General features: G+C 36.0%; 2 protein-coding genes across 2 annotated transcripts; one reads left to right on the top strand and one right to left on the bottom strand.

Moving 5' to 3' along the window:
- Positions 1-5,445: 5,445 nt before the first annotated feature.
- Positions 5,446-6,184, bottom strand: LOC105217941 (adult-specific cuticular protein ACP-20). Its single transcript, XM_011193206.3, has 2 exons — positions 5,775-6,184; positions 5,446-5,711 (listed from the first exon to the last, which is right to left on the bottom strand). The coding sequence occupies exons 1-2, from the start codon at positions 6,085-6,087 to the stop codon at positions 5,566-5,568; spliced, it is 459 nt and encodes a 152-aa protein (XP_011191508.2). The 5' UTR covers positions 6,088-6,184; the 3' UTR covers positions 5,446-5,565.
- A 686-nt stretch (positions 6,185-6,870) lies between these two features.
- On the top strand, positions 6,871-7,499 carry LOC105217942 (adult-specific cuticular protein ACP-20). The gene is made up of 2 exons (XM_011193208.3): positions 6,871-7,278; positions 7,339-7,499. The coding sequence occupies exons 1-2, from the start codon at positions 6,966-6,968 to the stop codon at positions 7,497-7,499; spliced, it is 474 nt and encodes a 157-aa protein (XP_011191510.1). The 5' UTR covers positions 6,871-6,965.
- Positions 7,500-14,818: the final 7,319 nt, after the last annotated feature.

Raw genomic sequence — 14,818 nt, 5'->3', positions numbered from 1 at the left:
CTGATGCTGACTTTCTGCAGATGAAAGCTTCATCTGCTTACCCCACCCTTTGTGGGTCTATGTAAACCTGACAATTCCTCCCTTGATTGTGATGTGAATTGAAATGGTTTCATAAGCGTATGACTTCTTCGTAAACTAAATAGTATATAGTTTTACAACAACTACGTTGCTGTACTCATGCTCAAAAGTGCTGCTTTGCATTACATTTCCGCCACCAACACCAACTACCCAACGTTGATAACGGTACTTCATACTCACCCCACTCTTGTCATGATTATGGTATTGTGCACCAATTTCATTGGTACGCTTGTGTATACGTGCATTACCTTCTTGATTTGCTGTGTCCCGTTAAAGCATAGCAAGAGGGTTCATTTCGCATACGGAAGGCAAACTAAAGACGCCATGTCATTCGGTTAGGAGGAGCTGACGACGAGATTTGTGCAGTTGGTTGGTGTTGCCTTTTGTAACTCGGCTGCCATAGCCCTTCGGTGACGGTCTCAGCTACCCCGCTACTTATGCACATAAATGTACGGACACATACCCGCACATTTGCTGGCAATATGCTGGAGGAGGAGATGGTCCCGTAGTTGGACATTGGTGTGTGCTCATTGCTTATTTGAATGAAGTACTTTATGCCACTTGGATTCATTCTTGTGTGTCTGAATTTGCAAGTGCAAATTCAACAGTTGTAATACAAGTGAGGAGATGGCAAAGAATGGTGCATTTGCACATGGCTTTTGTACCAATAGTGTATAGGTATATGTAAGGGCGAGTCCGATTTGGAGCAGTTACAAAAGTTTTATTGTTAGTTTTGTTTGTTATGGCTATGGAATTATTTTAGTGCAGAAAAGTGTTCAAAAAGGGTTATTACAGATATTACCGAAGTGGTAGTGGAGATGTCATTTACATACGTTTCAGAGTTTTGTTAAGCGTTTCATATTATACCCCCGTTCCGATAAGTTAAGAAATGAGAAATAGCCAAGACAAATAAGTCTTAATTTGAAATAGATAACATTTCTTCAATACACATATAAGGCAGGCATGATGAAGACAAAATTGCGATATCATTATAATGATAATTATAACCAAACCTCTACGGCGCACTCCAGAAGTTATCGTTATGAAACCGTCGTAATCTATGTTTCTATCATTCTGACTATTTTTCTATGCTCAGATGTGAGAAACTAAGTATTTCCTATAAAAACTTCAAAGTAAAAAATATAATAAGATAAGTTTAAACATAGCTCTGTTGAGTTGGCCCAGTTAGTTCATCCAGTATGGATCCAGTTAGTAAAATTAGAAAACCAACACAATTTTTTTATAGTAGTATATTAAATTCTTCCCCGAATTGATCCAAGCCAAAAGTTCGAATTAAAATTTTTTTGATAAGCGCGATGGATAAATTATTAGAAATTACTGTAATTTTGACATGCAAAATCTCCAAAGAGGGTTTATTAAAACTTTTAGAGTTCTAGTAGACTATATCCTGACTTCCGATACTAGCTCGTATCCATAATAAATTAACAAACAAATATGATTTAATCTATGTTAAATTTGTCTTTCAAAATACATCAGCATCTGCTTTGATCGTTGAGGGTATAATGCTGCTACAATTTTTCCATACGCAAGTATATATATATTCAATAAAATATCCTTCACTAATTGAAACATCCCCGAGCGCTTGGTATTATAAAATATTTGCACAAAACGCCAAATGAAAGCAATGACTTCACGTACGGTATTAGAATACCTTTAGTTCACAAACTATTGCCTTATAATTCAATAAATTCCGAAATAAAAACTTTTACAAAAACAAGTGCAAATATTTTACAATTAGATAAGAATGGACTAAATCTGTTTCCCTTTGTGACTCTAGCACACACACAGCACTGCATACCATGCGCTCAACCACAGAGAGTCGAGCATTACTGTCAACCGAACCGAACGTCTGTCCTGCTATCCGTCTTTTAACTGACCTTCATTCCCTCCAAGCCATGTGTCCTTGCTTGCCACTGCCAGAACTTGAATTCAATTAAAAATAAAAATTCCGACAAGCACGAATTAAATCCTTTTCGTAAGAAGAACAAATAAAAGTGTTTACAGACATTCTGGGGTTGAGTTGTAGTTTCTCATTCTCATTCTCCTTGTTGAAACTTGATTTCGATTGCCGTTTGGTTTGCCCATCGTTCGTTGCTCCGGCGGCACATAATATTGCTTTCTGCCGTTAACGTTAACGGTATGTCTACATATTTGCCTTAATGTATGCAGCACAAATATTGTCTCACCACAAGGAGCAAGACGACGGTGACGAGTTGTTATCCTTTGGGAAGAAGCTATTCCTTGCTTGCTTGTTTGCCTGCCGAAGCCAACCAGTCCGTATATGTATGCATTAGTTGTATTCAGTATTCAATATACATTACCCTTCCAAATGCAAATAGACAGGGTGAAAGTCAAATGCTCGAACGTTCTGCTCGTTCATTTACTAATACATACATACATATGTGCAAAGACTTTTCTGTTTATTGAAGTCTCACAGAAGATCCGGTTTAAGAAGTTTACGATTCTTGTGAAACTGCTTTGAAACGGATTTTCAGTGAGTGGTATTTACAAGAACGGAATAATAATCTAAATGTCTTTAATTGGGTAGTATGCAATGTTCGCTCGTTTATTAAGGTGAAGGGCCCGTTTGAGAATTCATTATCAATTCAATGGGCATGCGACTAGCACGAGCCAAAAAAGCACAAGAACTAAACTACCAAAAAAGAGTAGAATGGTGAAAACAATGTAAGAAAAATATAGTATTGATTCCATAAATTTACTGAAGAGTTATCCCCACATTCACCATCTCTATAAATTTGATATTGAGTGTATTGCATTTCGTTTGACTAAATAAAGTTAGATCTTTTATTTAAATTAAGGGTCTATCAAATGATAATTATTTTATAAATATAAATTATTATCTTATAAATTATAGAGACGCTTGTCTAGCGATATTTTCAACCGTTTCAATGTATTGGCTGATCTTCGATAGATGATTCCACTTTAATGCTGGTGATTTCATCATGGGGCTTACGCAGCGTGTGCCCGATCGATCTCCATTTACGACGACGGATTTCAATGTGGAAAGGTGTTTGTTTGGTCAAAGCACTGAGATCCGCGTTGCTTATGATATTGGGCCAGAATATCCGCATAATCTTGCGGAGAATCTCTGTCTACTATTTTAATGTACATATGTATATGTATATACATATATGTATTGGGATTAAAAGATTGTTCTCTGATAAATTAATAGGTAGACGGAGGTGTCCAAAACTGAACATAAACTATGAGTTACTCAAACTTGTATAATTTAATCAACTTAGGAGAAGCTTTTGAAAAAACTCTGAGAAATAGAGGAGAAATCTATAATAAATAATAGTTTCTGCTTTTTACAAATACGGAATGTTTCAGCAAAGTGACTTATTACTTCCTGAGTAATGCGCCTAAGTGACAATAAATATCTTTAAATATGATGGATTAAGTTATTGAACTGAACGAGAAACCGGTTCTGGCAAATTATAGCATATATTATATTTGCCTTGAATTTTTTGGAAAGCAATAATGTTGCTACAAATTGGAAAAAAAAAAATTAAATGTATTGGAAATACTTGTATAAAAAATACCATTGAACTTCGCTAACACGAATCACCATAACATAAAAAAAATAAAGTTGGAGAGACTTCCGAGTTACGGAAGGTGATTTGTTTAAAATTTGACTACTACTGCCAGTTCAAGAGTTCGAGAGTATGGAAGTTCAACTGTATTTGCAATTATAGGCACTCTGGATTATTCTTTCAATCAATTTGGCAATGGAAAGGTTTTGAGCGAATTGGTTGCTACATAGTGAACGTATATTTTTTATTGCAGTTATTATCCACAATATACAAAGATTATCAACTATTGGCTTAAACTTAACTTGATTTTAAGCTTCCAATAAATGCCTGTCAAAAATATATACTATTGTATTAAAGAAGATAGAAAAATATTCTATCATGAGTTAAATTAAAATATTGAATTATATGACTGTGGATTAACGATATTGGCTAGTCTCATATCTATGCACCTCTATTTAAATATATTTTGTGTCCATATTTATTAAATTAATACAACCGATTTACTTACATATGTATATACCTTCAAAAATGTATTGTATTGTATGTATGTACATATATTGTAGAAATAAACTACATATGAAATGTATAGCAAGAGATTAGAGAACAAAACTTTGAATTAATACGCATGTATAATTAACTAAATATGATGCTTTTCTTCTGCTTGCAATTTTAATTATGCTGTATTGTATAGCACATATACAAAGTGTTGTACATTTATGTAAGTACATATATTTATATATAATTTATTTGTAAAACATATTTTACCATTCTCTTTTTTGTACTGATTGGATTTCACCAGCTTCTAAGCTTTCTGCCGATATTTTATAGTAAATTTAGTAAAACAAAAGCTCAGTGCAAACAATAAACCATTAATAATCCGCAAAAATGATTAATTACTTGTTGAAAATTCTCTGCTGTCCATCAAATAGCATAGCGTACCATTTTACTCACACCATGGTGATGACATGGACCCATTGCATTAATAGTAGTAGTAGGTGACAAGTGGTCACCCATGCCGATTATAAAATTCGATTGTGATTGCAGTTTCATATTCGACGCGGTGCGCATGTGCGAGCTAATGCACACTCGTTTGCTTTTCGTAGGTGTCTCGAACAAGGCAGCCATGATGTTATTCTATTATTGCTTCAGCATCCATTGTGCTTAGAACTGTACAAAGTACGCACGGCGCGCTACAGCAACCACCCGCCTTTCAGCATTGAGTTCTGCATTTTGTGTTGGCAACTTTATTCCAAAATGAGTCGGTGGTGAGTTTGCTGCCTTCCGGCGAGTAGTTCGCTTTTCAATGCAATAGAAGTGAGCATTTCCCAGGGAGGATAAATATGCTTTACCCCGCCTAATTATCCTAAACTACCTTATCGACAGAAGGGGAACTGTATTTACAACTAATCGCCAAGAGATGTCACTAAGAGAGCTCAAAATAGTTATTACTCCTCACAATCGCACCAACCAATGTATATTAGACATACAAATTATTAACATTTAAATTATAATTTATAAACATTATAAATTTTTGATTTTTCACTTGTTTCAAGAAAAGTAAAATTTATAATCATTTTGTACTGCTCTGCAAACTCATTACATAATTAGTGGTCAATACTTTCGGAAATATTCAAAATAAACAAATACCATCTCATAATGGAATGCTGAAGTCCTTTGCCAGTACACTGCACTAGTATCGTTAAGTAAAAAAAAACATGAAAATTAAGGTTTTAATTTTATATTTTACTAATAACTATCACGTTTATTACATAAACATATATTTAACTTATTTAATTTTATAAACAATTTCGAGTGTTGCCGCGTCACATTTTTATCGAATCGGTTTGGAGATTATACAATCTAACAGTTAATCAGTGCTGTAGCTCAATGATGTTGCTTAATTTCAAAGTAGCTACCACTGGTTGCCTTCGTGATTATACACCTGAGGATGGTGAGAATGACCGATTTTCTTAACGACAGCGTTGAAGCCAATGTGATCGTCGGCGGTGTACTCTACCACACGAGTTGTACCATCAGCTTCCTCCAGGGTATAGCCGCCTAAAGAAAGAGTAAAATATTTGATAGAATAAGTTTCCCAAAAGAGCGATAGTATTGACTTACCCTTGACATGATCACCGTCACGTTGCTCCCATTGGCTTTTATGATCGCCGGTGTGTGCGTCCTTTACACCGTACTCGAAGGTGTATTTAGGATAGTGATGAGGTTCGTAGTGGTGATTATGGTGGTCATAACCGTGTCCCGCATGTTGAAGATAATTGTCGTGGCTGCCATAGCCGTGTGTGGCATGATGATGGCCATCCGTATGTTGTACCACCGAGGCGTAACTGGTGGCATGTTCATGTGGCACATAACCGGCGAATGCGACACCAAAAAGTGCAGCAGCGGTGAAGGCGATACACGAAAGGATTTGCATTATGATGAATTTATTGAAATGCAAAAAATATATGATTACCAAAAAAGTTGTTACTAACTGTATTTGCGTTTAGTGCTTGACTAATATCGAATAGCTCTTTCAGTTTGCTATTTATACTATAATTCTAGTAAAATACAAATTGCATTATTATTACGATTAGTTAGATTTAATAGATTAGATCAAATCAGATTTGTATTAATAAGGTACAGCCATTATACTAAACTTACTTCAACTTTCAAATATTTCGAATGCAAAAGTTTAGAGCTAAAAGTTAATTGCTAATTGCTTCAACTAAAGTATGATATGAAAAACATACATTTCTCATCTGTTTTACACCATTTTCGTCAAAAACCTTAATTACCAAAACAGAAACAATGGAACCAACACAGTGTTCGCATGTGTTGATCGCTTAATTGAAGTGTGAACGGACAGACGTAAAAAAGCCGCTAACTAATAGATATAACGCACAGTCGTTGAACTAATAATAACAGTGTTTTGTTGTTGATAAATGTTGTTAGCTGAAGTGATCGGTGGGCCTGTCTCTTAGCACTATAGATAAACCTATGCGCTTGGGTGGCTCTGGAATTTGCATGCGACCTTGCAAGGAACAAGTGATTGCCAATTCTCCACTCAAGTCTTTGAAATGTCTTAGAGGGTCTTATTTATAATATCTTAGCAATTAATATTTTGAAATACACTTTGAGAACGCGATTGAAAATATAGTTAAGCTAAAAAGAATTTGCTATAAATAGTTACACACTCAGCCAATTGGTATCAGTTTGCTATTAGCTTTAAACAGAGTGGCTGACAGTAAAATTAACAGTATTTTACGTTTTTACAAACAAACTTTAGTTTAATAAACCAGACATAAATTCAACATGCAAATCATTTCGTGTATTGCCTTCACCGCTGCTGCACTTTTTGGTGTCGCATCTGCCGGTTATGTGCCACATGGACATGCCTCCAGTTACGCCTCGGTTGTACAACACACGGATGGCCATCATCATGCCACACACGGCTATGGCAGCCACGACAATTATCTTCAACATGCCGGTCACGGTTATGACCACCATAATCACCACTACGAACCTCATCACTATCCCAAGTACACCTTCGAGTATGGTGTAAAGGACGCACACACCGGCGATCATAAGAGTCAATGGGAGCATCGTGACGGTGATCATGTCAAGGGTAAGTCGATTCAATCGCACTTCTGAGAAATTTATTCTCAAATATGTACTCTTTCTTTAGGCGCCTACACTCTGGAGGAAGCTGATGGCACAACTCGTGTGGTAGAGTACACCGCCGACGATCACAATGGCTTCAACGCTGTCGTCAAGAAAATTGGTCATGCTCACCATCCTCAGGTATATGGACATGGTGCTCACGGTTACGATCATGGCCACTTCTAAAGCAATTGATATCACTAAAGAAAACCCTCGACGACTATAACCAAACTGTGCGAGATTGTATTTCAAATAATTGTTATAAATGCTTGAATCAAAGAACAATAAATGTTAAATTTTATAAAAATAATTTAGTTTGTATTTTGCTATTGAGAGATTAAGTCATAAATAACGAAGTATTTTTCCAATGTTCAAAAATAGGAAATTAAATTAATTTGGATATTATGTGATTTCGAAATTTGATCATAAATCTGGGAAGTGAAAAATATGTGTAAATGTTAAGCTACAGTCAGATACTCATCGTAAAGTAAAAATATTTTCTTTATACCGGGACATAGATTTTTAGCAGGGGAGATTATAAATGTACAAAATTACAAATAAATCGTATATGTAAAGGGGGTTTCAATATGACGCTACAAAAGTAGACCGATAGGAACAGTAAATGACGTCATATTTTTCCCGGTCCTTTCACATTTCACTTTAGTAAGGTTTGCCATCATGGAAAGATATGCGCTCCAACAACGAGTCGAAATTATTAAAATTTACTACCGAAGTTCGCAGTCAGCGGCCTCAAATTTAAGGCAGCTACGTCCATTTATGGTCGTCATAATCATCCTGTAAGATCAACAATTGAGCGTCTAGTGGAAAAATTTTAATCCACAGGCACAGTACAAAACGTTCACGTAACAGTGAGACAAATAAGTGCCCGTATTGTCGAGAATATTTCTGCCGCTAGCGCATCAAGTGAGAAAGACCCAAATCGTTCTCAAGGGTTGGACATCTCTGTGACGTCGTTGTGGCGAATTTTACGAAAAGATCTTGGCCTACACCCTTAAAATTTATAATTGACGCAAGAACTGAAGTCCCTTGACCACCAGAATCGTCGTTGTTCGTGAATTGAGCTGAACAACAACTTGAAAATGGTCCGAATTTTCATCGAAAAATCATCTTCAGCGATGAGGCTCATTTTTGTCTAAATGCTGCGTTATTGATCAGGCAGTAATCCTCACGTACTCCTTAAGTCACCATTACATCCCGAAAAAATTACGGTTTAGTGCGGTTTATGGGCAGGTGGCGTCATTTCGCCGTAGTTCTTCCGTGATGATCAAGACCGGCACGTTACAGTGAATGGAAATCGCTACCGTTCAATGATAACCGAATATGTTTTGACCGAATTGGATGATATGAACTTGGACAATATGTGGTTCTAAGAGGACGGCGCCCCAAGCCACGCAGCGAATGTCACAAACGATTTATTGCAAACCAAGTTTGGTAAACGTGTATCTCACGAAATGACCCAGTCAATTGACCGCTTTGGTCGTGCGATTTGACGCTGTTAGACTATTTCCTGTGGGGATACGTCAAGTCTATGGTCTATGCCAACATGCCAGCGACGATTGATGAACTTCGTACGAATATCGAACTTGAAATTCCAGCAGTATCGGCCGATTTATGCTTAAAAATCGTCGAACATTGGTTGGTATAATATCTCCTGGTAACACGATATTCAGGCCCAGTGATCGTAACAAATTGTCGATATAATAGTAATTAATTTCAAGAAAAGTTTATTCAGCCTTGCATCGTACGAAGATTGCTTAAATAACGATAAAATGGATATAGATAATATTATTTGGATTTGTGACATGAAAATTTTAAACAAGTGTAGTATAGGATTGTTTAAGTGAATTTCGACATACAAAAAAAGTTTACTTATTTTCACACATCCCTAACAATTTGAACTTACTTTTAGTATTCTATTCTTAGACTCTGTTTAGACGAGATTACTTAAGTTGCGGTAGTTTGTATTAGAGGAAACAACGAGGAAAGGAGAAGCGCGCAGAGTTGCTCGTGTTCGGTCAACACGCATTGTATTCTTGTTCGTAACAGTTCGTTGCTACGTTGTTCGGCGTTTACATACATACATAGTTGAATTTTCTCTTATTATATTTGCAATATATTTGGAAATTGAATTTTGTAATCAATTTTTTGGATGTGTGTGGATGCTATATTTCTAGATGTGGCTCAGGCGTTCGATAAAGTGAGGCATGACGGGCTTTTACATATGTATGTATGTGATTGGCGTTGCAACCGTTTAGCCGGTTATAGCCGAATCGACGATAGTGCGCCACCTGTCTCTCTCCTTTGCAGTTCGGCGCCAGTTGGAGATCCCAAGTGTAACCAGGTCGCTCTCCACCTGGTCCCTCCAACGGAGTGGAGGCCTTCCCCTTCCTCGGCTTCCTCCGGCGGGTACTGCATCGAACACTTTCAGGGCTGGAGTGTTTTCGTCCATTCGGACAACAGGACCTAGCCAGCGTAGCCGCTGTCTTTTTATTCGCTGAACTATGTCAATGTCGTCGTATAACTCGTACAGCTCATCGTTCCATCGTCTGCGGTATTCGCCGTTGCCAATGTTCTGAGGACCATAAATCTTGCGCAAAATTTTCCTCTCGAAAACTCCTAGTGTCGTCTCATCTGATGTTGACATCGTCCAAGCTTCTGCACCGTAAAGCAGGACGGGAATGATAAGTGACTTGTAGAGCTTGATTTTGGTTCGTCGAGAGAGGACTTTACTGTTCAATTGCCTACTCAGTCCAAAGTAGCACCTGTTGGCAAGAGTTATTCTGCGCTGGATTTCGAGGCTGACATTGTTCGTGTTGTTGATGCTGGTTCCCAGGTATACGAAATTATCTACGACCTCGAAGTTATGACTGTCAACAGTGACGTGGGAGCCAAGACGCGAATGCGCCGACTGTTTGTTTGATGACAGGAGATATTTCGTCTTGTCCTCATTCACCTCCAGACCCATTCGCTTCGCCTCCTTATCCATGCGGGAAAAAGCAGAACAAACGGCGCGGTTGTTGCTTCCGATGATATCAATATCATCGGCGTACGCCAGGGCTTTTACATATATAAGATTAAAAAAAGCTTACCACTCGAAATGCATAAAACCTTGGAGTCTTATTTAAAAAATAGAAAATTTACTGTCAAAGTAGGAGACTTCATATCTGAAGAACGACCAATAAGAGCTGGTGTACCGCAGGGCAGTGTCTTAGGGCCAACTCTATACATAATATATACAGCAGACCTTCCAACAGCTAGTAATGTTTTGACATCAACTTTTGCGGATGACACAGAGTATTAGAAGATCATTTGATTTTTGTCGAAGAATGGCTAGCCAACTGTAGGATAAATGTAAATGAACAAAAGTGCAAGCATGTTACATTTTCCCTAAGACCAAAAACGTGCCCGGCAGTAAAAATGAACAATATTCTAGTACCTCAATCGAATGAAGTAACATATCTTGGTATTCACTTAGATAGAAGGCTCACGTGGAGAAAACACATATCGAGCAAAATAACCTGCATGAAGATAAGAGCTGCAAATTTAAATTGGCTTCTAAACAAAAAATCAAAACTTAGCCTAGACAACAAAGTTCTGTTATATAACGCGATCATAAAACCGATTTGGATGTTCTGCATTCAACTGTGGGGTACGACCTGTGCAATCAATATCGATATAATTCAGAGATTTCAATCAAAAATGCTTAGAACAATCACGTGCTCACCATGGTACATGCGTAATGAAAATATCCATAAAGATCTTGGTATTCTCATGGTAAAGAAAGAAGTAGAGAACAGCAGACACAAATATTTATCCAAACTCCGAGATCATCCAAACCCATTGGCTAACGCTTTAGTACATTCTTGCAATCAATCACGTCTAAAAAGAAGAGATATGCCAGCACACTGATGAGCAACGTTTCACCAAAACAACTCAATCACTTGGTTGAGCTTGTCTAGTTTTAATTAGAATTAAGATTTTATAACTTATTGTTAGGCTACAAAGAGCAGATTCAATAAATAAACAAATATTGAAAAAAAAATGTAAATATGGTATGTATAGAAATATGCATAAAATAATCTAAATGTTTTAGAAAATGGTGAGTAAGAATAAAAACTAGTTAATGAGATATATGTATATTTTTGTTTGTAAATGAAGCGTATAAGAATTTGAAGCGAATGATTAAAGAAACCGAATCGAGTTGCCCAACACGAATTGCTAGTATGAACACCATGGGCAATACCAAAAGAGAAGTTGACGATAATTAGCTGCAAAAAAATCTGCGTGTAAACACTGTCTTACCGCAGCTAATATGAACAGCACCCCGCTAAGCTATAACATAGTCTTAATGACTAGCTCAGTTTAACACATGTTGTTAATTGTATTAAATACCGATTAATTTTTTTTTTTCTGAAAGTATAGTATATACATATTTCAGAAATTAAAAATGGGTGTGTATTGTCTCAATTACAGCCCTTTCGAAAGAAATCATTACGTTTGCCCCTTCGATTGAACAATTGAATTTCGAAGCAAATAAATCGATATGTTTTAACACTTCTATAAATTATAATGTGCGAGCAAATTTGGGCATCGCTTACGTGGATCTACGAATTTATTCTCTAAACCAGGGACCGGAAAGAATGTTTACTGTTGCCATTTTTAAATGAGAAAATCAAAAAATCATTTAGTATAAATTTAAGCACTTAGATTGGCTATATTTTGGTGGCGAATACTAATGAAATCTAAATCATCATGAAGTATCGAATCATCTCCGTCTTTATGCCGAATTAATTGATCAGAGTAGGAGTTATAATACGTTGTATTAATACAATTGCATGTAAAACATGTTCACGAGTATGAGAAGATTTACCCAATATATGTAGGTCTGAAACTAGTCTAGACTTTGGTCTAATCCCCATATTCCTAATGTAATGAATTTCAGCCCCCTGGTTGATTTTTACTCTCATTTACCCAATATATTATACTTCATCTTTTTGGTAATGAATTTCAGCCGCGTGGTTGATTTTTACTCTCATTTACCCAATATATTATACTTCATCTTTTTGGTTGAGTCAATGAGATTTGGTTGTCAATATTTCAATAGAATACATTGCAATTTAATTAAATGAGAATGTTTCAATGGATATTATGTCATTTGTAGAAAAATTATTGGTCTTTGTATTAAAATCCTACTACGATAATCTTATGAATATCGTGTGAGGTTGAGGTGATGTGATCGATTCACAGTTTCGTCGAACAACGATTTTTTAACGAATTTACAACCCTTGAAAAATTTCCTCTGTTGTTAGCCTAGCAAATTGCGAGAGTATAAAATTTTCGGTTACAACTGAACATAGTCCTTCCTTACTTCTTACAAAATAACATCATCCCTTAACAGCTCTGTACCTACATACTTTTTTGTTTCTATGCATTTTTCTTATTCACTTTTATGAAATTGAAAATTGCATTTGTTTAACTTTATGCCGCTTTATTTGAAGGCATTAAATATATCGTGGTCAAAATGCCTTTACGGCCGTTCAGCAGTTTCGAAGAGACCAAATCTCATATTTGTATAACTTTTTTATTGGTTTGTCGTGCTCATAAACACAACAAACTGAAGATAATTTGAAGCAAATTGTCAATTTGCAATTACGCGTGTTTCCTTTGCCGCACACATTTTCTCAAAATTTTATTCTTTGGCTTTTCTGACATTACACATATTTTCTAATAAATCATGTTTGATGACCGCATATAAAGGTTCCATCTTTTTAGTTGATGCCTGCAACAAATGCGCAAGTAATTTTGATCTTTGGCGCGGCATTATTACACCTCGTTAAAGATTATGATGCTACATAATACAAAATAACTTTTTCACGCTTTTGGTGGGTGTGACAATTAAGTGTTTGTACTCTTGGCTGTTTTATTGATATCGCAAACGATGTGGAAAATTTTGTAAATGTAATAATTACAGTTATTGTGGATATGATTCTTACTGATACGTCCAAGTATTATTCTCTATTGTTATATCTGAACAAATGATAGCATACAAAAGACATTTACCATACTTATTGACATAGCCAGAGACTTGGCGCACGTCATCAGTTTCTTATAGTATAAAAACATAACAAAAGTAAGTTGTTTATTTTGTAAAATATTTTTTTTAATTCAATTATTAATTTAACAACTTTCATTTATAACTATTTAGTTATGCTCGCAATTTATTGATGTAATTTTATAAAGATAACACATTTCGACCCATATATTCGGCATATAGTCCAATATATAATAATAACGAAAATCATCATAAATAATATATGGGGACTGAGATAATTCCTGAACCGATTTCACTCGTTTTCACCACCAAGATACAATATATCGAATACTATACGCTCACTGAAATGCCTATAATTAGGTATATGGGATCTAGGGAAAGTTATGACCCGATTTTAACCATTTTTGGTACAGAGACAAACTGTTATAAGAAAAAAATTCCCTCTGAATTTCATTAAAATATCTGAGAGATTTTCGGGGAAAAATTACCCTTAGGCATTGAGATCTTCATGTTCGATATCAGGGGCCTTGAAAAGTAATGGTCCGATTTTGACAATTTTTCCACAAGTTATGTCACAGCTCAAATACAGTATTTATGTATAGTTTTATTCCGCTAGCTTCAACGGTTCCTAATGTATATATTATAAAGTGAACGAATCAGAAGAATTCAAAATTGAGTTATATGTGAAGTAGGCGTGGTTGTGAACCGAATTTCATTGAAATCGGTCGAGTAGTTCTTGAGATATGGTTTTTGACCCATAAGTGGTCGACGCCTCGCCCATTTTCCATTTTGTAAAAAAATCCCACTGTAGCTTCTTTCTGATATTTCTTCAGTAAAATTTCGTGTTTCTGACGTTTCTCGTTAGTGAGTTAACTTTTAGTAATTTTCAACATAACCTTTGTATGAGAGGTTGGACTGTATAAGGAAATGGCTAAAAAAACGACTGCAGAAAGTTTGGTTTACATCGCTTTATTGGTTTACGAGTTATATACAAAAAACCTATTTGGGGACGGGGTCACGCCCATTTAAAAAAAAATTACATTGAAATGTGCCTAATGCGATCCTATGTTCCAAATTTTATTTTCATAACTTTATTTATGGCTTAATTATTACACTATATAGGTTTTCGGTTTTCTCCATTTTGTGGGCGTGGCAGTAGACCGATTTTGCCCATGTTCGAAAGCAACCTCTTCAGGGTGCCAAGGAATATGTGTTCCAAGTGTCATTAAGATACCTTAATTTTTACACAAGTTATCGCTTGCACGGACAGACGGACGGACAGACATCCGGATTTCAACTCCACACGTCATCCTGATCATTTATATATAAATAACCCCTTATCTAACTCTTTTAATTCTTGGTGACACAAACAACCGTTATGTGAGCAATACTCTAATACTCTCTTTAGTAACTTTGTTGAGAGAGTGTACAA

The sequence above is a fragment of the Zeugodacus cucurbitae genome, chromosome 2 (assembly GCF_028554725.1).
Source record: "Zeugodacus cucurbitae isolate PBARC_wt_2022May chromosome 2, idZeuCucr1.2, whole genome shotgun sequence".
Taxonomy (NCBI): domain Eukaryota; kingdom Metazoa; phylum Arthropoda; class Insecta; order Diptera; family Tephritidae; genus Zeugodacus; species Zeugodacus cucurbitae.
This window is presented reverse-complemented; position numbering and strand designations above follow the sequence as displayed.